This window comes from Hetaerina americana, unplaced genomic scaffold (assembly GCF_022747635.1).
Source record: "Hetaerina americana unplaced genomic scaffold, ioHetAmer1.1.p SCAF_15, whole genome shotgun sequence".
NCBI classification, from domain to species: Eukaryota; Metazoa; Arthropoda; class Insecta; order Odonata; family Calopterygidae; genus Hetaerina; species Hetaerina americana.
In genome coordinates, this window is record NW_027286625.1 from 12,431,620 (window position 1) to 12,455,527 (window position 23,908).

Here is a 23,908-nt window from a genome sequence, read left to right on the forward strand (position 1 = left end):
CATAACAATCCTTAAGTCTGAATTACGTTAGTTGATCGCCCCTTGGAAATTTTCCGTAAAAAGGAATCTTTTGGTTTAGGCATTTGCTGAACGATGACCCGATCGAAAGGAGACCTCCCTGGGACAGTATATATAGGGGATGGAAAATAAATTTACGGGTAAACTATCATTAAAAATCAAACCATTTTTTAATTTATTTCTATGCATTGAATATCCGTCATAATGGATATGGCAGACAAGGAAAAAACAATAATTAATTACTGCAAGCTTCTACTGACCACAGTTTAAATGACACAAAGACCGAGTTTCAATTTATTTGCTTGATAATGAGGTGATAGTTCACCCGATAGTGAACTCACCTGACGGCGATGATTGTTATGTAATGAAAGCAGTATTATGTGTAACTTAAACTGTGGCCTGCGATGGTTCTCAGCAACTAATTAATTGTAATGAAACCACAATATTTCGATGGAGTCATTTCTACTTGCAAGGAAAGGCGCTCATGAAAATCGCACTGTGAAATATAAATAGCGAGGTGGGTCTAAGTTCGGTATATTTCAATCTCGGAAACTAAGTCAACAATGTGAGCACAAAAATCAGGGAAGTAGGTTTCGAGGTAAAATCTCACCAGTAATTTTTTTAGTTAAATTGAAATTAAGAGATTCAGTATTGATAGCAATCGTAATTCATATGACCAATACATTAGTGGCGTCAAGAAGATAGAGACTTCGGGATATGCGAGCAATGCCTATCGCAAGACTTTCCTTTTTCACCGGTAATATTTCTGATACGCATTTTAAACTTGGCAAATTTCCACTGAATAAACAAATGCATTCCAAGTTGGCATCAAAAGTGGTTCTTTTCCTTCTCCTCACCGGAAAAGAGATCCCCACAAACGTTGCCTAAATTTATCCAAGATTTTAGAAACTCGTAGTGATAGAGTGTTCCTAATTATATTCAGTCCATCGCCCGACCGAATCACATCTTATGGATGAGCGGTAGAGTATGAAATCGGTTTTTCTTGTCACAAAATGCCATCTCATTTGAATATTAGGCGCGCCCGGCCGCTTTCGCATTTGAAGGTCAGGGGCAAATGTAGCAATTTCCCATGGAGGAACGATTGAAGTTTTTTTAGTAAAACAAGGGGTGAGGCAAGGGAATAAGTGAATGTGTGTGTATAATTAGATATATATATATATATATATATATATATATATACACACACACACATACATATATATATATACACACACACACATACATATATATATATATATATATATTTATTTATTTATTTATTTATATATATACATCGAATATTAGTCAACATATTTTCATTGATATCGTTGCAGTAATTATTATAAATATCATAAAAGATAACTTGAAATCAACTTTTCAGCATGAAAGCCGTCTTCGTGATTTCATTTGCTTTACCAAGAGGAGTCAGGCGATCGACCCCACAGTCGACAGGCTATGCCCCTCTTTAAGAGAAGTATATGACGGATGTTATACATTCATTATAAAGAAAAAGAAAAAATATATGCTAAAAATGAATGTTTTATCATCTTCTAGTGTGTAGATATAATTTAAGAATTATTTCGACATTGTCCACAGTGACTTGATGGAAGAACATAATACAACATGAAGCAGAAAGTCTGTACTCTATAATTAGTTGAATGAATATATAGAACGCACGTATCAAAGTAAGAAAGTTTTAGTAGGTAAACAATTCAAGTTATTAGATGAACATTTGATAAGTTAAAAAGATTGTTATGTAAAATTTGGAAGTCTTGCTTCACATTTTTCGCCATGATTAACAGTCTTCAATTCTAAGATTGGAGTCTCCCCTCGAATCTCATTTCTGCTTTCCTCTTCATGTCTTTCCATTCCATTGTTCTCTGCAGCCGCTAGTATCTGATTGACGAGTTTCATCCGGGATCTTTCGTTGTAGTCTGTCTCATCAAAGCACAACCCATTATATTCCCTTGCAGCCTATCTTGCCTCAAAATAGTAGCAGTTATCAGGGAAGACGAGTTCATTTGAACCTTTAGGGATAGGTGGGTAATTTGGTGCAGTTCGGATTCTTAGATAACAGTGTGAAGAATGGAGAAAAATTCAGCGGAAGCATTGGCTTAATCTTAATGAAATAAACCAAAAGGTCATGCAATTTAACATCCCGTACGATGGAGGGCGTACTCCACTAACAGTGCTCTCCACATGGCAACGTAAGTAGGGATGGGGATGCCTCTGAAAAACTTTTAAGCCGGATCTTGAGGTAGGAAACCAGTACGTTAGCCACCGGACCAACCTGATATAGTGATTCCGATACGTTTATCCGGATTTCTCTACAGTGAGAATGTAATTAAATTACTGGTTTAACTTTATCTCTTGCAATTACTCAATGGAAATTAATATAAATGCTTCCGATGAAAATCCAGGAGTAGCGGGTTTGTAGCGGGTATGTTATTTTTTTCTATTTTTAGGACACCTTGGTGATGTCCCTTCGTCATTCAATCCGGTTCGACCTTCTTCAAGTTCATGCATGAACGACGAGGTTAATTCCATGAGCGCAAGAGATAGCAATGGCGATATGAGGCCTCTTTGAGTAGAAGGTCCTATTACTGCTTCGGCATTGATGAAAAACTAGATGGGCAGGAGAAAAATAGTTGGGAAATTAAAGTAGCTTTAGGAAATAATGCCAATGTGTGGCTGTAGTGTCATGGAAACAGTCAAGGTTCACAATAAAATATCATGAAATCAAATATTAAGTGCAGAAACTTCTTCCTGAGTATATGTTGAATTTAATCAGAACATTTGACCACCACTGTATTTTTGAACCTCAACTCGACCTCGACTCTTAAACCTGATATTTATTCTTCTATCTATACCTTTGTCCTCGCCCTCTAACGCCCAGTTTGAGTCAACACTTGATTTTATATAGATAGGAAAATAGATGCTTTAATATTCAATCTGCGGTTGATCGAGATAACCCTCAAAAGAAGAATAAACTGAAATGTCCATGAAAGATGAGAATGCAAATTTAAATTACAATCGCTATGTTACGATTAAGCGTTTACAATTTTTGGTTTTATAACATTTGCGTACAATAAGAAACATAAGTACGTGTTACGTTTGAGGTTGGTCAACAAATGTAGATTCCTAAGGATATAAACTGTTACTTGTTTTCGTTTTGAATGTAATTTATCTTTCGCCGCCAATGCCGCCAGTATACACAGATCAGAGTTCTATCAAATTTCCCCTTTTAGTTATGTATTCCCAAATTCATTACTGATATGAAAAAATGATATTGGCAAAGCTTATTACGCATCACAGATTTTAATCACCGACGACATTTTATCGGTTAAAGTCTAGATGCAATTTATACTTTAAATAATGCATGAATAACATTCATTAAATTTCCAACTAATAAACTTGATATCTGTCGTTTTTATAAATAAGTGTCAAACACCTCGAAAAAATAATCAATGTCTAGTGAAATGAAGGCATAAAACTTATAACGTTCATTGGCGAGTTTATTTAGGAATACTTTATACAAGTACCAACATTACGTGTATACTACATATTACGTTGTAAATTGAATGTTTTATTTTAGACTTTTTTATGAATTTTGACAAGATTTATACTTTCTTAAATGTTCTTCGGTTTCTGCATTAATTTATTGTGTCCCACTTCTTGATGATGCGTCTAGCAGAAGACGTGAGCCGTTGGCGAATTAAATGAATGAACACGAGACGAAAAACGTCGTGTAGTGATAAAAGTTTTCCTCATTCACATTAATAATAAGTATGTATGATAATTTGAAATGAACTCACCCGGAAAATATAAAAATAAAAGTTAAGCAAATGTATTTGATACACATGTGTAGTTATACATGTATTAATTACAGTTGATATGGTTGGATTTCGGCTAAATGCATTTAAGTTGACGCTCTTTGGAAAGAGATGCGTAGCATCTATGTGGTATTCCACGACTGCCGACTCCAGGGTCACTAATTAATTTCCAGGGCACAAGACGGATGTCGACTTACTTAACGAAAGCCAGACTGCCTTATTTTTTGGAAACCGGATTCAACAATTTAAAGAGACGCGAAAAATTAAAATGACGCCTCAACCCACCTGCCCCAGTTTTTAAGACCAATGGGCTCGTCTCCTGGGGATGGTGAATTTTTCTGTCGAATTCTGTCACCTAGAAGTATTTCGGGTGGAGAGTACGGGTGAAACATTACGTCGGAGAATACGTTCAAATGTGCGACCCCATGGTTTCTTTCATAATGGGCGGAAACACCGATTTAGCCAATGTTTACGCTGCTTTGCTCTTCATTCGTTACTCATTCCCGAACCTGCCCTAAGCAAACAATTACCCACCTACATACATACATACATGATTTCGTCGAAGAAACACGGAAGTGTTGAATAAAAAACTTAGATAGCAACAAACAATATAGGAACGCATAAAAAGAACACCAGCTCCGTCTTCATCGGAAGAAACAGAAGTACTGACTGGTCAATACTTCTGTTTCTTCCGATGAAGACGGAGACGAGGTGTTGAAGACGCAGTGCGAGGATATGGAAAGTCTGCAGAGGAAGGGTGAAATTGGTGCGCTGTACAGCAAAGTTAAATCGTTATCGGGAAGTAAGAAAAGGAGATCAACGATAGCAGCAAGAGATAAGGCGGGTTAGGTAATAGTTGACGCAGGAAAGATCCAAGAGAGATGGAAGAAGTTATATAGAAGGACTGTATAGTAAAGAACTTAGACAAACAAAGTTAGACATTGAAAAAGAAAATGACGTAGAGGAAGACAGCTTAGGTCCAGGCATACTAGACAATGAGATAGAAAGGGCATTAAGGGAGATGACACTAAATAAGGCCGTGGGGGTGGATAACTTTCCCGCGGAACTATTGAAATGTTTAGGAAAATGTGGGAGGAAGAGGCTATATGGGCTGATCCGTAGTATTTATGAGGAAGGAATCTGGCCGGAAGACTTTGTGAGATCAGTTTTAGTTCCGATTCCGAAAAAGGTAAAGGCTACATCATGTGAGGACTACAGGGCATTAAGTTAGATATCCCACACAGCTAAAGTTGTTCTCAGGATCATAAATAAAAGGATAGAGAGTAGGGCAAATGATTACTTAGGAGATGATCAGTTTGGGTTTAGGAGGGGGAGAGGTACGCGTGATGCCATTGCAGTAATGAGATTATTAATCGAGAGGAATATAGAACACAACCTGGAGGTATTTGCCTGTTTCGTAGATTTCGAAAAAGCGTTTGATAGAGTGAATTGGGAAAAACTAATGAGTGTATTGCAGAAAATATAAATAGATTGGAGGGAAAGGAGGCTAATCTGCAACCTGAACATGTCACAGACTGCTCAGGTGCGGGTGGGGAACGGGGAGTCCGGATGGGCTGTGTTAGGAAGAGGTGTAAGGCAGGGTCGCCCATTATCACCGTTACTGTTCAACCTCTATGCAGAGGAAATGATTAAAGAGGCATGGGAAGAACTGGAGGTAGGAATGAAGGTGGGCGGGGAATTCGTAAAATCAGTTAGGTTTGCTGATGACCAAGCTTTAGTTTGTCAGTCAGCCAAGGGGTTTCAAGCATTGCTGAGTGAATTGGAAATTCAGTGCGACAGGTATGGGATGAGAATCAATAATAATAAAACAAAGGTTATGCGATTTTCTAGAAAGAAAAAGGCTAAGCTTAACATTAAAATAGGAGGGCAAGAACTAGAGCAGGTAGAACAGTTTACGTATCTCGGAAGTGTTTTGGACCAGCACGGTCAAAGTAGTAGGGACGTAAGGAGAAGAATTGCGCTAGGCAAAGAGGCTTTCACAAGGAGGAGGGAGTTGATGACGGGGACGTTGAGTAAGGATGTTAAGAAAAGACTCGTCAAAACTTTGATATGGTGCGTGGCTATGCACGACGCGGAAACGTGGTCATTGAAGCAGGAGGATAGACGTAGATTGGAGGCGTTTGAAATGTGGGTGTGGAGAAGAATGGAGAAGGTGAAATGGACAGAGAAGAAAACGAATGAGGAAGTACTTGGTATGGTGGTCGAAGAGAGGGGTTTGTTGGGTGAAATCCTATGGAGGCAGGCAAAGTGGATGAAGGGGGTATTAACCGGTAGTGGGATGTTGAAGACTGTGATAGAGGGGAGAATGTTGGGCAAACGAGGAAAGGGAAGGAACAGGATAAGGATGTTGGACGGGATGAAGGGAGGAAGAAGGTTCTCAGAAATGAAGAGGGACCTGATGTAGAGTAGGATGATGGATATTGTGTTTTGTTAGGAGTCACAAAATATTTAGTTGGTAGTCGTGTCCATCCAAAAACCTACCTTAACCGGTAGATTACCTAATAATAATATACATATATATATATATATATATATATATATATATATATATATATATATATATATATATATATAAACATGTATATACAATTACCAATTTCATCAATTACAAATCTTGAAGTTTTAGTTATTTAGATTAGATCATCATCTCAAGTGATTTGTAAGTCAAAATTACCAGTTTTCTTGAGAGCAGGTTTAATTTTTTTCCACCCAGCTCTATTAGAGTTTAAGAACGCGTAAGCAGTTGCACTACTACATCACGTGGCACAAATCCAGCTGCTAGGAAGCAGAAGAAGCATTGGCGCTCGTGCCACGTCATATAAGTTTCTTCATTCGGGAGATACTGAGGGAGCTATCACCTCAGTAATCAACGGAAAAGTGGGTTGATAGGTTAGAATAGCTCTCGCCTAATACGGCTCTTATATGGCGTGTGAAATTTACGCACCGGAGTCAATTACTTTCCCAGGGCCAAATGTGTTTTCTGAGGAGGATCTTATGCCCGAAAAATTATACAGCACGGGTAAAACTGTGAGAGCTCAGCGACATCACCCGGAATCAAACCCAAACCTTTTGGGTTGAACCCAGTGCTGTGCCCACTGGACCACCATGTCCCTTGGAGGAAGGTAAACCTTCAATAAAATGATTGGATTCTCTCACTTTTCACGAGGTCGTAATTTAACTGTGGCATTTTACTAATCAGAGTGTAACCTCCAATTCAACCTGATCATAGCGGGATTAAACGTTTAGAGCCACTAAAATCCTTTTGAAGGATTTGATGCAAGATTATCGTAAGGAAAAGGGGTACCCTGCGGCGTGAGAGTATAGCAGTAGGACAAATATATATGCTTTTGTGGTTGTCTTCCAGGCCAGGGCATTATTTTGGTGGGTCCTGGCTCTACACAGCACAGCACTTCAAAGCTCTGAATAACATGGCACAAAAATTTCTAAGACCCACTCTTTAGCAATGCATACTTAATTTCCTCTAAGTGTCTATGCATATCCTACCCATACCTCGCTATCGCTGCACTCTCACTGCCTTTAGCATCTAATTGTATCTCATATATATATATATATATATATACATATATATATATATATATATATATACATTCAAGCACAAAATCCCGCCAAACGGCTAACAACTAATACTAAATACTAATATAGTTTTTAATTGGTTTTACCAGTTTTTGTCTTTTTTCATTCCATTTTTCAAAAATTTTAAAAACAATATTTTGAGAAGTCGAGGCATAGGAAGAGAATGGAAAATTTATCAGCTTACAGTTAGTTTAAGGGAAGTTTAGGAAAACATTTTAATCTATTCAATTTTTAAACCCACTTTGTTTCTTTACTTTCTTCACGCGGGGTAGCTCGTTCGCCATTCATATCCTCCGCTGCTCTCTCGTTGAATGGGTCTCATTTGGCTTAGCCGGAGAGAGTAAGGGTCACCTCCGGTGAGCGGGTCAGCCCCACTCCACGACGACCCGGGAGGAGGAAACCCTTCCCCCTGCGGTTGGAAGAAGTTGCCACTGACCTCATTCGAGCCCCGTGTAGACCTCCCCGCGGTTCACAAAGCGCGGCGGAGGGAGGGAACTGAAGGGTAGTGGGCGGCGCCTCGGCCGTGATCAGAAAATATTGAAGGACTTGATGCGGATTCACCTATAGTGATTTTATTACAACTTTGCACGTATATCTAATGGTAACATAGTGGGGGAAAGAATCGGTCGTTGGTTGGTTCAGAGCAAGAACGAGACTCGTGCCTGTCATATCGTACGTATTCTCACATCTTCGAATTTATGTCTGTCTATATGTATTTATGTGTACATATGAATGTAACTATAAGTTCAATGCCTAATATAATATGTATACGACGATGGGTTAAATGGAAGAAGGGACCATTTGGTCTCAATTTCGCCCAAATAAAGACCTCTATCTATCAACTAAATCTAACTAAGAACAATCAGGTCAGATTCAGTTTCGTAGCAGAAAGCTGCACCACTTTCGCTTCTTTCGTGCGATAACGACATTGTACTCACCCTTTTCTAGCTCTCAGTCCTTCGGAAAGATCCATTCCCACGTGCATCTCAAGTTTCTTCGTTCCACGAGGCTGTCAGCTCCTGGAGGGCAGAGTTTATGACACACGGTGTAGCATCGCCTGCAAACCGATGGTCACGGAGAGCGTATCACACATCCTCAGCCAATGACTTCCTAGACGTTAGCAAGGCCGTTCAACTCCCTCGGGTTTTGGGTCGTATCCCGGCGAAGTTGACGCCGTTTCTTCCGGAAATGAATCCACGAACGTTGAGAGAAGTCGAACTACTCGGGCGCAGATTGGGATGGAACACACGAACACGACATCAGCGATCGTAATCCAGGTTTTCGGGTGAATATTACATGGGCTCATCCATCATTGCCGGGTTGAAGTGTGTCGTGTTCAAGGTCTCTGCTATTAAATAAAATGAGCACATAACTTTCGCGGTTTCTGGAGATTTAATAGAAATAAGTAGGAAGGTCAAGATAGATATTAAAGTACGAGGACAGGTAGATATAGATGCTCAGTTATTTAGAAAGTGTTTTGAAGGCGAGTAGGCATAGTAATAGGGGCATCAAAAGAAGAGTTGCATTAGGTGAGACAGCGTTTACGAAGAAACTGGAGTTGGTATTTCCTTAAAGGAGACTTTATAGAAAAGGCCAACGAAAACTTTTATATGGAACATAACCTTTTGTATGTCTTTGAAATTTGGCCATTTAGGCAAGATTCTAAGCATTAATTGGAGGATTTTGATATGTGAGTATGGAGAACAGTACAGAATATCGAATGGACGGAAAAGAAAACAAACGATGAGGCTCTAGTTGTGGTAATGGAAGAGGGACGGTTGTGGAGGTAATTTTGAAGATGGTAGGATAAGTGGAAGCAGGATACTGAAAGGCCAAGGTGACTAAAAACGGTGATAGAAGGGAGAATACTGGAAAAGCAAAGTAGAGGAGGATAAAGATAGGTATTTGGTATGAAATTAAAGAGTGTAGAAATTATGTGGAGCTAAAACATTAGTCAGTGGTGTGACTTGTAGTACGGGTTTTGATGATTTTTTGTTGCTATAGCGAGTACAGCAAATTTGAACCAGGGGCAATCAAAAACTTACCCTAGGCCGATGTACTACTTCAAATAATAAAACTTCGTGGCCGCTCACCAAATATACATGGTATGCATCAAATTTAGTTTTGGACTAGGAAACTCGGGTACAGAGATGTTGGGCATTATTTGCCAAGTGTTCAAGGATGAAAAAATGTTACAAACAGCAGTTTTTAAGTGATACAAGCTCTTCAAAGATGACCGATAGGGTGTGGAGGACGATTCCTGCGCCGGACGACAACGTGCAACGTGTGCGTGAAGTGCTGAATCCAGAACATCGGTTAAGTATGCGCATGATCGCAGATCGTATTGGAATTGATAAGATGGCAGTGCGCACCCTGAAAATTCGGCGATGCGAAAGATCTGCGCTAACACGTCACGAAGGTCTTTGGACGGAACACCAAGAGCAGAGCCAAGTGCCTCCTTGCGAAGACCTTCTGCAACGGCATCGTTACGATTCCCCAATCTGCTTACAGTTCCGACTTAGCGCCAGCAGACTATTTCCTATTTCCAAGAGTGAAATCCTCCCTCAAAGGGGACGACCATGGAACCCTAAGTGCTGTCAAAGACGCTTGCACGCGAACCTTAATTATCTTCCGGAATCGGCCTATCAGGGAACCTTCGAGTCGTGGAAAAGCCGCTGGCAAAAGTATTTCGACGCTTATGGGATTTATGAAAAATTTAGAGGAATAATAGCAATATCTGAAATAAATCCACTTTGCCGTAAGTTACCCCCATACTTTTTATGCAAACCTTATACAGTTGACATTTATCGCATAGGCCACATGAGGACCGGCCAGAATTGTGTTCCATCTTACTGAGCTCGCACTACCTTATCAATTCCTTACAATCAGTAACTCTTCACGCTTCCTCCGAACCTCCGCCAAGAAACTACTTCACCCGATTCACTCACCTAGATATTATTTTTTATATACTTAACTACCCTCCAAGCCACCACTGGGGTGTATTCAGAACGCATTGATTTTTGGTTAGGTGAACTTACTGATGCCAAATAAATTGAATATTTAACCACTAAATACGCCGCGAAACATATTTTAATTAAATAACTAACCAAAATATGAGGATTTCATCAATGCAAAAAATCATAATCCTGTGAATACAAACTACTAATATTTATGTTTAACGGCGCTAAACCTCCTGTAGCATCTAATGCGTGTTTAATTCAGTGCAGAATTGGCGATTGTAAGAGAAGTCTCAATTTTATTTATATTTCCATTACCTCCTCCATATAACCTGCTTCATACGATTTTGAGATACTTGGAACAGATTCAATCATTTAGGCGTTGGTAAATGGCTACTGCACACGATTAGATAATCGCTTGGATTGAAATACGTAACTCTATTTTAATGATACCAGGATTTGCGGGTTAAATTCGCGTTGTTTCATTTGGCTGAACGATAGCTTCGGTGGTTTACACGCACGGGCCTAAAGGCTTGAAGATCCTGGCTGTAACGGCAGAGAAACGGTCGGACGGCCGGATGGAAGAACGCGGGACTCACCCAAAAACCCTGGAGTCATTTGCACATCACTACGGAAGCCTGTAAGGTGTTGGTGATGATGTTTTATCCCTCATTTTATCGTCCGGAATCCAGCTGTAAATATGTCTCATTTCCCCTTGAGTCATTGCGAAAATAAGGCTCGTATGTGATTCAAATAAATTTGTATTGCAATTTTTCAATGGAAAAAATTTGATCACACTTTTCAGGCAGTCTTTTTCCCAAAGGTGACTCCAACAAGTTAAAAGTCATTCCGATGATGTGTGGAATCTATAAAATATCTTTGCGTGCAATAAAGTATTTTATTGCGTGGAGTGTCATTCAGTCGTTCTATTTCGGTCATATTCATTTTCTTAAGTTAGCAACAGACGAGTCACTATATTTCATGAATTTCTTTCCTGTCATCAAGGATCCAAGGAGCTGGCACACGGCGAGTGAATGTCGACTCTTATCCATTGCATATTTTATGCCATCTCCTCAATTATTTTTTGTCTCCTTTGTTCGCACTTTGGGTCAGTACGATTGCTAGCGTACTGGATTCCAACTTTGGGGAACTGGTTTCGGATCCCGACGGTGGAAGAATTATTCAGAGGTATCCCGATTTCTAATTGGAATTCTATGTGAACAGAACTTTAAGAGGAGAATGGAACGCTAAATAGTTTATCCCTCTCTGCATTTGATTAAGATTAGTCAAGTTTTTCATGAATGTGAGAGTCTTTGACACTGGGATCAGGGGAAATAATAAGACTGAAAGCGATGTAAATGTGATGCTACAGAGGTATGCTGAAAATGAAATGAATCAAGTAACAAATTAAGAAGTACTTCGAAGAGACTGAGTAAAAAAAGAAGCCAATGAAGGACGATTACAAAAAGAAGAATAAAATTTAATTGGGTACATTCAGAGGCGCGACAGCTTAATGAAGACCATGGTTGAAGGAAACGCAGACAGGAAGAATGATAGAGCAAGGCCTAAGTTGAACTATGAGACCCACCCATGAGCAGCGATCCAAAGATATGTTGCAATGATAGATTGCGCGCACCTTCGGTGTAAGGAGTATGAGGTGACCTCTGACCTAACCTATCATCAAAGAAATGATGAAACCTAAAGAGTGTTCAACTTTGAGACACGGGGGGAAAATGTCACGTAGGAGGCAAAAATTATGTGTCTAAGAATCAAAGGAATATATGAATACTGAAGAATCGAAGTTGATTTTGTAGAAGCAAGAAAGATATGAGCGAATGAGAAATAACGCCTTTCCGAAAGAAAATTTCCCTTTAATTACAGCGGATATTTGTGAAAAAAAATGGTAGAAGAATGTCTCCAATGCAAACTTGTTTGGTGAAAATGGCGTTACGTTAAAACATAAATGTTTTATGATGCGAGAATTTTTCGAGAGATTGCCACCTTCACATATGCTCATTGTGGAACCAAGTCTGTACCTAAGAGGGTTCAGATGAGTTTTTTTAGTTAATTTATTTTTGGTTAAGTACTTTAACCGTTTAAGTAAATGCTACCATTCAATTTTCCTTTTTAATATAATAATATATCCGGTATCAAATTGCTTGCTCACAGGAGCGTAATATATTGAATGTTGTGCATCAAATGAAAGCATGAATAAAAAGCAAATATATTTCCAGAGAGATGCACATGAGACACTCATTGGTTGGTTCTAATATTTGAAGTGATTTCCTTTAATGCCGATACCCATTTTCAGTACATTCATTAGCAATAGACGGGATGACACCAATTCTCTCACAGAACTTTATCTGGGTAATTTCAAGGGAGATAGCGTAAGAAGGTGGGTGACATAATTCCAATCCGACGTTTTGACACATTCGGAGTGCAAAAGCTTTTTTCAAAATCGCGTAATGTTTCTAGCTGACCATAATTAAAATAATAAATTTGTAGTGCCCACAAGCTTTGTTAATCACGAAACATTAGAAGATTTAGGAAAATCCTTAATGTAGGCATTTTCATGTATGAACAGATATAAATTTAAGACATTTTTTTCCGGACAAAAAGCTGAAAATTATGTTTAATTTGGGATTTGTTCCGAATATTCAGACAGCGCAACGCTTCCTAAAGTAGTTCATTTCATTCTGTTAGAACAATGTATGTTCAAACGTGGCCTCGGGCATATTAGTAATATCAATTTGACATTTGACTGAATCAAAAAATATTCCACTTAGGGGGAAGGAGGAAATGCTCCCCTATCTCTAGGTTTATTACCAACACAAACACTGATACTGACGATACCAGGGTAACGAAACGCATTTGCCCCGTGTTTGACACCATTAAAAGTGGTGGAAGCTATCATTTCAATGATGAACATCCATAATTTCGACGAAGTCACGCCTGATTCTCTCAAGATCATTTCAAATCAGATCTTGTAAGACCCAAAAATGCATATGAGCCATTGGATCAGGACTCTTCCAGAGATTTCCAGTCATTGCAACTGCGAAAGTGTTCAATAAAAGTGATGAGCAGACCTTGACAGATTCCTCTCGGAATTTTTTTCTCTCTTACGGTACGGAAGTTTTAATGTTTAAAGATCATGCTGCCATAATTAAAAAGCATTCAAATAAGACATTTAACACGTGTGAGAAAGACACCTGACGGGTTGCAACCTCAGAAAGACATTATTAATGACCCTCAGCCCCCCCCCCCCCCAATCCCTCCTCACCCTCCCTCCCGAAGATATATCCTCCATCATAAAATTCAATGGCATTGTCCACGAAGGGAATAGCTCCTACACGGTTAGCGCCGGTGCTCGTGCTACGTCACAAGGGTAAAATTATATATAAAAAGCAAGAGCGAGGAGAAGTATAAAACAGGAGTGAACGGGGACCGGTGTACGATTCATTTCATTGTGTGCGAGCCCTCAAGTTGTGTGTTTTCTCGTCGGCGCACAGGTTTTATCAAGGATGTACGCGGCGAAGTTGTTGGCGCTTGGAGCCTTGGCGCTGGTTATCTCAGGCGGGGAAGCCAAATCAGTTGGTAAGCAACCAAAATATGCTTCTGTCGAAATGTTGTATATCACAATACGATTTTAATGCATTTTTAAGTGAATATTTTACTGTACTATAAAAAATTCCCGTGGGACGTTCTTCTCCTTTATATTCTAGTTTCCAGAAGTATAGATATGATTTCGAAACGACATAAAATTTTCAATTTTAAATTCTTGCAGGGCAACGAAATAAAGATTTAAATGCTCAATATTAGTCAAAAGTGACAACTTGCATCAATCTTACATATAAACCTCAGATGGAGAAGTTGGGTGTGTTAGTTGGAAATTAATACGGAAATGAATCTGAAACCTCCACGATCAGAACCAATTCTAGCTCTTCGTAATTCTGGTCGGTGCACTCGACTAAGGTTAAGCTATCATATTCCATCTCGGGCATAAATTTAATATTCCCATTAAATCTTTGGAACGACGAATGTTCTCGGTTTATCTTCACGGCATTGCATGAGTATAATTACTAAACGTCCAGTTTCTCCCACCCGTCCGCTTTTAGTGTGTCCGAGAACATCTGGGTAGGATATCGATTGCTGCCGGGAATAGCCGCTCAATGAAAAAAATATATACTTTCCTGTGTTTTGTGTGCAAGTGTCTAGGTGTGGGCATATCTTCATATTAAAGCGTTCTCTTCCTGAGGAAATCATCTTATAATTGTTTTACATTTTCATTGGCTTTGCCCTATATTAACCAAAATGATATGGTGACCCGTTTGCCGCATATTTTGTGGACCCAATTACTTATCTGTAGGCACTTAAAAAAGAACGGCGGGTAAATTAAGATTTGAGGATGAGCAAAATTTAGTTATATGTCTCACAGTTTTGTTTATTTTTAAAAATATTTCCTTCGTACTCAATTCTTGAATTCTCGCTTTAATTCGCTGATCCTTCACGAAAAATATTTGACAACATTTTATTCCGGCACCTAGGACAAAAAAGGAATAGGTTTGCGTCTGTTAGATACTTTTTTAATAAAACATTTCCATGGAAATCTCACGAGATTTTATTTATTTTTAAAACTATTTTCATTTTTTTCCTGGGGATTCGCATGCACCGAAGACGAGTTGAAAGAAATTTTATATGAGGGGCAGTCAAATGAAAACCGAACACCCGCTAAACCAACCAGTCCGCGCACCAATGAGGATATAACCTATGAACTGCTTGCGCCTGTAAGCTGTCAATATGCAGTTCTCCTACCACAGCGACGGGAGTATCGATACGTGAAAAGCTCGCTCCTAGTTTTTAGCTTACTGTATGTCATGAAGGGGTGTTCGGTTTTGACTGCCCCTAGTATTTTGTGCAACAAAAAGATTTTCTAGGCAAAATCATGGGAAGGCAAACTGCAAAATTTGAAATAAAAACTCTGGAACATTATTTTTATGTAATCACAAGTTTCATTAGCTATGAATTCATGTTTTCCTGATATTAACTTAGCTTGAGAAGATATTTGAATGATGAGGCCACTAACTTATATTCGGGAAAGCAACACCCATTAAACAGGGCATGAAAGCGTGTTAACCAAATAAATTTCAAATTATTTTCAAGCTCCTTTATTTGAATTCATAAATAGCAAATATATTTGAATTATTCAAAAAAATAGACATTTATTTCTAGGATAATCATTCTGAATCACTTATAATTTTACCGATTACGCATGACAATTCGGAGACACTTTTAGTATTACTTATTGTCTACTTTAGGTCGCATGATATGGAAAACAATATGATGCTCATGTGGCATCACAACCGTCTGCGGCATGAACTCAACTTCATATGTATTAAGACCGATAAAGATGCAGAATGGCTGAATGTGAAAAACCAATTGTGCAAGTTTCCATGCTATTTGGGTCAAAAAATGTGACCTTATACCCGTTATTAGACAGCTTCCGTCTCTTGCATTTATATTGTAGGTGTATTAACTGGTGGCATTATTTGACATCTTCATATCTTGTTTTGTTGAAAAGTATTGTATGTGTTAGATGAAATCCCAACTGCATTTGAGGTGGTGTGGAACCAAGTTACTTAAATTTAATACTCGGATCGTGTATTTTCTTGTACAAACTAGAGGATAAAAGATGAATAGGTAATATTAAAGTTGCGTTTGTTTCTGATGCAATATTCTTCATTGCATGAAACTTTATCCTTCCTTGCAAAATCATCTAAAGATTTTATGGGCTCTTTTTTAATATAAGGGGAAGAAGTAATTATTAGGTGACTGTTATAGCGGATCTACGAAATCATATCATTTCATATTTTGAGCCAATATTTACCATCTTTCCATACCATCTTTCTAAATTTTTCCCAGCATTTCTGGATGGTGATGTTCCTATTAGGGATTTATTTCCATTAAACAGTAAGAATAAAAGGCATATTTTAAATTCATTGAAAATTTGCTGTTTTTGTACGTTTCAATTTAAAGTCCACTCTGATTAATTGCCTTTTTATACTTTCTGACGCATAAATATGGCGAATCATTCGAAGAGTCTTCAATTTGAATTGACCAACATTTTCCTTTGAAAATTGCGTATATGGCATCGATTAAGTTCACTTCGGTCATCAAATTAAAATTGAAACCATCAGCTTTTATATGTTATACGTGTGTGTGTACATATATATATATATATATATATATATATATATATATATATATATATACATATATATATATATATATATATATATATATATATATATATATATGTATGTATGTATATGTATAAAGAGAGAGAGAGCTATTTTCAATACCCTTTTTGCCGATAAATTCAATACGTAAAATCAACACCTATTAAGCGGCAAATAATTGTCCAAAATTATTAGTGATAAGATGGCATATGGCATATGCAAGATTCGTAGAGTCATTGCCGCTAATTCAACACAAGCCATCATCATCACTTTTCATGATAACTGCCAACTAACTGCTACGATAAAACTAAAGCATTAACATATTTTTTGCCATGATAAAATCATTCATATTTAAAGAGTTAATCGCACGTTTAATGAATGTTTTGAAATTTTATGAGGGATAACAATCATTTTGTTTATTATTACAGGAAGCAGATTCACCGTTTGCAAGACAAAAGACAAAGATTTTCAAGACTGCTTTAAAAGGAGCGCACAAGCGGCGTTACATGGAGTGTTAGCAGATGGTTAGAGAAATATTCCCATATGTTAGAGAAATGTGCCTATTATATTCGGCAGATTTGAGAATAACTTGAGGATTCTCGCTTGTTTATATATAATACTTCATTTTGCTTCTTAGTACATTTACTTTCAGTACTTTAAACTTTTAAGTTACCGCAAAAAAAAATTGAGAATATCATGGATTTATAGCTGAAAAACATTTTAGAATGAATTAAGTCTGTCTCTATCCCGTTCTCTTTTAATCTGGCATACAAGGCCAGCTCACTGAAGAGAGATCGTAAATTTGAATTTTTATAATTCATTTTGTAAAATTTTAAATTGATTTAATACTGTTAGCTTGATGTTCAATGGCTACTTCACAAGTTTCGCTGAATTTACTCCAGCAACGCGTCCACGGGAGCCGCTGCAAGTTGAAGCATTCACGTCAATAATTTTTACATTGTGCTTTTACTCCGCGTAAGCCTTAACGTGGTTGCATTAATATTTTATTCATTTAATGAATGTGTCATTACAAATACGTTTGGTGTTTATATAAATCACATTTACCTATAATAGTCGTGAACCTTAATCAACGACCCCTTTAGAATGGTTCCCCCACGTAATTTTTGCAAGGGAACATACCTGTTCCCCCTTTCTTTTCCCATAATTATTCTCCTCTCCTCTATCCATGTTTCCTTCTATTCCTTCTCGTAAGTGGTTATTAAAATTTCCCGCAAATTTCAAAATATATAGCCTGGAACATACGGGATATTTGAAGAGAGATTTTTTTTAAAGATTCCATGACATCATCCTTCAGGGTTCTACCGCTGCACGTTTATGTTGAGAGATATTATTAAGGCAATTATTTCTAAGTCATGATTCATCTTCCCTCCTAGGCATCCCAGAGTGGGGTTTCGTGCCCCTGGATCCACTTTTTGTACCTCAGATGGTCATCGCCACTGGGGATGGCCCGGTGGGCCTCACTTTGAAATTTGACAACTCTACTCAAATCGGATTGAAGACTGGTCACATGGTCAAATCAAGGTATGCCGTCCGTCACTGCTGTGACAAAGCTATATGATGTGAGGCGAGCTAGCGAGTCTACACGCCCTCACCACTGGGCAGGTTTCAGAAGTTTATACTTTAATGAACATAAGTAAGGTATGCTCCTCCACAGGAAGGTTGTTTGCTCAAGATTGTTTATAATACATTCACCCAGCCAAACCGAAAGCCATTATCTTGCAGAATTCTCTCCTTTTTTTCAACTTTTTGAGGTATTTTAATATAGAATTTATTTTTGCAAAATCATATATTTTCGTCAAATATTTCCTTCTTCTCCACTTGGAGTTCATGAAGAGTACGTCCTTCTGGGGATTTCATTCTTCTGCGTTTTATTTTTAACGGTCGTAGATACCTTCAAAATTACTTAATATTGCTCTAATCCATACTCTATCAAAATTTAATACTCCTTAATGATTGAAGTCTTACATTTTAATTGTGAGCAAATTTTAATTTCATGAATTTCACTCAGAAAATTCAATTCGTACTTCATTTTTCTGTCGTAATTTAACTGAATTTGAGAGGTAAATAATATCTAAAATGATTATCTAATGAAAAATAAAACTGACCTCCTTTCTGTATTTCATTCTCATGGACAGTTAATGATAACATTAACTTTGCAATTAAGTTTTGACTACCCTTTTACCTAGCCGCATATCCCGACACTATGTCGGGAATTCGATAATCTTTAAGCTAATCTTTCGGGAAATCGATAAGTTTTAATGAAAAAATAAATTTCATTTGTCCCACTCTGATCATTGCTCTCATCTTCTGCAAAGGTTCTGGAATATTTCGAGTTCACGATTCTTCAAAACATTACGAACCTACAACGTAATTCTTTGCCTACTCAAACTTTGAATGGACAATTTACAAGAGTGATGATAGACTGTCACAAATTTTCTTAATTTTCCAATAACGAAGAAAGCGACCCGACTTCCGACGTCGTTGCCCTTCGTTTATGCTCTATAAGGTGAAGTAAATGGAGACCGTGAGCTACTTGTATTCTCACCGAAAGACGTATCGGACTGTAGCTATGAAGAGAGTAGGCTAAGATTTGATCAAGAAATCTAAACTTGTTCTTGAGATGACTTAGCGCAATTACGTTAAAAAATGGGAACAAGCATTGACGGAAAGAGGGTATTTCCGGCTTCTCTTTGTGGAATTCCTTCACATGGCAGTATGCAGAAACACCCAGCGATCTGTTTTTCTCTTCTAGACCTCATCCGATGATGACGCCTAGTGCCTTTCTCTCGAGTGAATGGCATGTAATAAGGAATTTATATATTAATTTAAACTTTAATCGTGACTGCGTGAACTATGATGGTGTATTAGTGTACTGCCTCCACCCCCTTTGCTTTAAAATAGTCAATGCTAAACGAAAAAATATTAAGATCCTTGTTGGTCGTGTGCATCAGGTAATCTATGCCTGTGAAGACATTCGATTAGGAAAGGCCGTTATGATTTCCAACATCAAAACACGAAAACAGAGAAAACGTGTAAACATTAGTTTGACGGAGCTTATTATTAGCTTTCTAAGCCCCTGAAATGTTTCTGTCCTCAGCGCTGACCCGAAGAACTACAAATTTACCTTGGAGTTCAAACTTCCCTCATATACTGTAATCGGACCTTATGAAGCTAACGGGAGAATAATCCTTTTGCCCATCACTGGGAAGGGACTCAGCAACTTCACGTACTGTAAGTATATTTCACTTTGATATTTTTTCAATAACAGCTTATCATTCAGGCAGTGGTCTAAAACATTTACCATATCATCCATTTTCGCACCAGGATCAAACGTGCCATGCCCGTTTTAGAAATTTGGTTTCACATCATCGAGTTAGTTTGCCTAATAGCAATCGGCAATTCAAGTATAAGAACGGGAAATTTCACGCTGAATGTTTCAGATACTTTGACGTATTTGATGCTTCCAAAATATTGAAAGTTAAAAATATATCAGTAAATCACATGCCAAACGTCAGGTTTTGCATGGGCCATTATAACATGCAGCTCCAAATCCCAAGAAAATTGAAAACCGATAAGTTTCCTCCTGAATCAACGAGGGCGTACGTCAAGAAAATTAAGGGACCTAATTATATCGTATTTTTGATCCACGACGAATGCTGATAGATCATTCCAATTAGTTAATGGTAATGGGTACTACTAGCATATCCCCATTATTAGTGTAAATGGTGCCGTGGATGAGGGTAAATGGATAGTTAATCATTTTTGCACCAATACATGATAAGTCATCAGAAAAATGTTACTGGAAATGAATCAATGATTAAATGATTCTTTAAAATATTCTACAGTCAAAAGATTTATCACAGCTTTGAACTGTTATCAAAATACCCATAATATTCCAGGTAAACCTTAACCACTAGTTTTCATAGAATAAATGAATAACTAGTCTTTAGAGAATAAATCAAGAACTTTGTCTTGAAGATGTACACTGCAATCTAGTAAAAATAGGCCCACAAAATGCTTCATCCTGTAGAAACATGAAAAAATTCCTCATGATGAATACACCCCAGTAAAAATGTACCCTTTTATTTTGTTGATTTTTCATATAATATGATTGATTTTCAATGAACTAAATAGTCAATTAAACTGGATCAAAATCATTGTGACCAATAGTATTGTCATTCTGATTCAAATTTCATTAGACATTTTTTTCATCTTATCTTTTATTTTTCCCAAACAATGCACAGATGATGTTGATGTTACATGGCAGATTGAGGGTAAACCCCAGACCATCAAGGGAAAGAATTATATGGAGCCTGTTAAGTTTGATGTGAAGATACACTCAGAACGTGCATCAATAGACTTGACAAACCTGTTCAATGGAGACAAGACTTTGAGTAAGTATACATGAAGAAACGGGCTTTTTTAGGCCAGTTGATACCTTAAAATAGTCATGATTAAAAATTAAAAGACTATGGTCTGGAATTCACCTCAAGTATACATACTGTTTTTCATCTAATTGTTCACAACATCCAATGAAATTCACTGAGCAAAACAAGTTAACTGGCCTAAGCTTAATATAATCAAATTCAAAAATAAAAATAATCTGTTGCAATATGTTTTTGATCTATTTACATTTATACATTTATGTAATTTATAATTATATACATATATTTATGCATATATTAAAATAAAATGAGGGTTTGTTCCATCCTAAAAAAGGGAAAATCATATGTGAGGACTATAGAACGGCTAACTTTGTTTGAGATTTATAGAACAGCTAACATGGTTTGATTTTGCAAACAGTTAAAGTGGAACTTTGGATTATTAATAAGAGAATGGAGCTCAGGGTAAATGGTTAGTTAGAGGAGGACCAGTTTGGGATCAGGAATTCGAGACATACATATGATGCCACAGCAGTAATGAGTTCACTAATAGAGAGGAAAATAGAATACTATACTGATATATTTATTTGCTTTGAAGATTTCAACAAGGTATTTGATAGAGTAAATTAGGTAGAATTAATCAGCTTAATGGAAGTGCTAAAAATACAACATTGTAGAAAGCTTATCTGCAACCTATCTCAGACTGCTAAAGTTCATGTGATGGATAAAGGTCAGGACGAGCAGTATTAAGAAGAGGACTAAGACAGGGGTGTCCATTATCACCCATGCTTTCAAACATTAGCATGGGGGAAATATTGAAAGAGGAATGGTAAAAACTGTAAATGGAATGGAAGTCAAGGGGAGTTCATAATATCAGTTAGGTTTGTTGATGATCAAGCTTTAGCTAGCTGATCTGCCATGGGGTTACAAACATTTCTGGGCATATGGAGAAAATGAGTTTATTAGGCATGGGATGAATATCGATGTAAGCAAAACAAAAATTATGAAATTTTTGATAAGGAGGAAAGTAAGGTTAAATGCTAAAATAGGAGGGTAAAAATTGAAGCAGGTGGAACAGTTTACATAACTTAGAAATGTTTTTGGCCATGTTAGACAAAGTAGTAGGGGATAGGAAGCATTACATTAAATAAAGAAGTCTGTAAAAGGAAAAGGGAGTCGATCAGGGATGTCAAGAAAGGATATTAAGACAGATTTGTAAAAACTTTGATATGGAGCATGGCATTGTATGGCATGGAAACATGATCATTAAAGTAAGGTGATAGGCATAGATTCAAAGGCCTTTGAAATGTGGGTGTGGAGAAGGATGGAAAAGGTAAAATTTGCAGAAGGGAAAGTAAATGAGCAAGTTCTGAGTTTAGGATTAGTGTTAGGAAGGGTGGGATATGAAAAAAACTGAAGAAATATTGGGCATATTAAAGGAGGGAAGTATATGGTCGGAAGGAAACCCAAAAGAGGCTGGCAAAGTGGATGTGCAGGAACTTGACTGGTGATGGAATGCTGAAGACTGTAAAGAAGGGGATGATGCTAGGCAAACAAGAAATGGGTAGGATTCAGACAGGATGGACTGAAGAAAAAAGTATTGAGAGTTGAGGTGTGGTTTGTTGCCGTGTCAAATGCCATGTTGTGTTCTGTTGGGAGAAGTGAAGTGAAGAAAGTGAACATTTTTTAGTCAGTGTAGAACCAAAACCAGCCTTAGATGATAAAATTCCAATGATGAAAATAATTAAAATATATTTGAGTGCTCATAAATGACCTAATTAAAATTTTTGCTCCTCTCAAAAAGGTGACAACATGCTGAAATTTCTGAATGAAAATCAAAAGGATTTCTTAGGAGAAGTTGAGCCAGCCTTGAATTCAGCATTCAGTGAACTGTTTCTGGGACTATCAAAACATCTCTTCAAGAAAATTCCATATGATGAAATGTTTCCAGACCTTTAGGAAAGTTGTAAAAATGAAAACCAACAAGTTAGAAGTGACTTTGAATCCTGCATTTCACTTAGCAGTACATCCTATGAAGCCCAGAGAACATTTGATCTTTATTCACCAAATATTTTTCATATTTTAACTTATATTACCATTAAAAATCATGTCTAGATTTCTATAGATTCAGATTACAAGATAACTTTGTATCAAAGGAATCAATTACATCACAGTTGACTTAAAAACGTATCCAAGCTTATTTATTTATCTCTTAAATGCCATGTTCTTATTTACATAAACCTAATAACCACAATGTACATATTAAGAAGAAGAATGTCCTACATGTACCGAACAGATTTTAACAATCATTGAATTTTGAATTAACATTAATTTGTTCCTTCATGTACCAAAAATATTGAATATCAAATCATACAATGAATATGCAATGATTACAAAACCAATATGTTAACATTATGTATAGGATATACCAGTATGCCATTATAGTTTGGACTCATGTAGATTAACAAAAATCAGACAACTTGCTCTATAATATAACAACTTATTCCAGGAGGCATATTAAAGAGGATCTTAAGTGATTCGAATGCCGGCCACATTCAATTTCTCTTCAGTGAAGAGAAAGTCTTTGACTGAGAATAACTCCCTGAACAGTAACTTTGACCTGTTCTACTGAACGTTTTTGTTTTACTTTGAATCAGCCTTTCCTCTAAAAACCAGTTAAGCACCCTAAACCCATTCAAAAAAACTGAATCACTTCAGAAATTAGGAATTTGTTGAGGGTATTAAGAAACATATCAGAAAATAATGTCCTTTACAGATAACACACTGCACCATGAATATTCTAACTTAAAAAATCTGTACTGTAATATACTTATGAAATCAAAGAG

General features: G+C 37.2%; 1 protein-coding gene across 1 annotated transcript; it reads left to right on the forward strand.

Annotated features, from left to right (window-relative positions):
• The first annotated feature begins 13,933 nt into the window (after positions 1-13,933).
• On the forward strand, positions 13,934-23,217 carry LOC139686855 (protein takeout-like). Its single transcript, XM_071583931.1, has 6 exons — positions 13,934-14,017; positions 17,088-17,183; positions 18,054-18,201; positions 19,778-19,911; positions 20,925-21,074; positions 22,867-23,217. Exons 1-6 carry the CDS (start codon positions 13,945-13,947, stop codon positions 23,019-23,021), a joined length of 756 nt encoding a protein of 251 aa, XP_071440032.1. The 5' UTR covers positions 13,934-13,944; the 3' UTR covers positions 23,022-23,217.
• The last annotated feature ends 691 nt before the right edge of the window (positions 23,218-23,908 follow it).

Coding starts and splice junctions, on each gene's coding strand:
- LOC139686855 (XM_071583931.1), top strand. CDS start 13,945: ATGTACGCGGCGAAGTTGTTGGCGCTTGGAGCCTTGGCGCTGGTTATC. Junction 18,202..19,777: donor GGTCACATGGTCAAATCAAG/GTATGCCGTCCG, acceptor TTCTGTCCTCAG/CGCTGACCCGAAGAACTACA. Junction 19,912..20,924: donor ACTCAGCAACTTCACGTACT/GTAAGTATATTT, acceptor AACAATGCACAG/ATGATGTTGATGTTACATGG.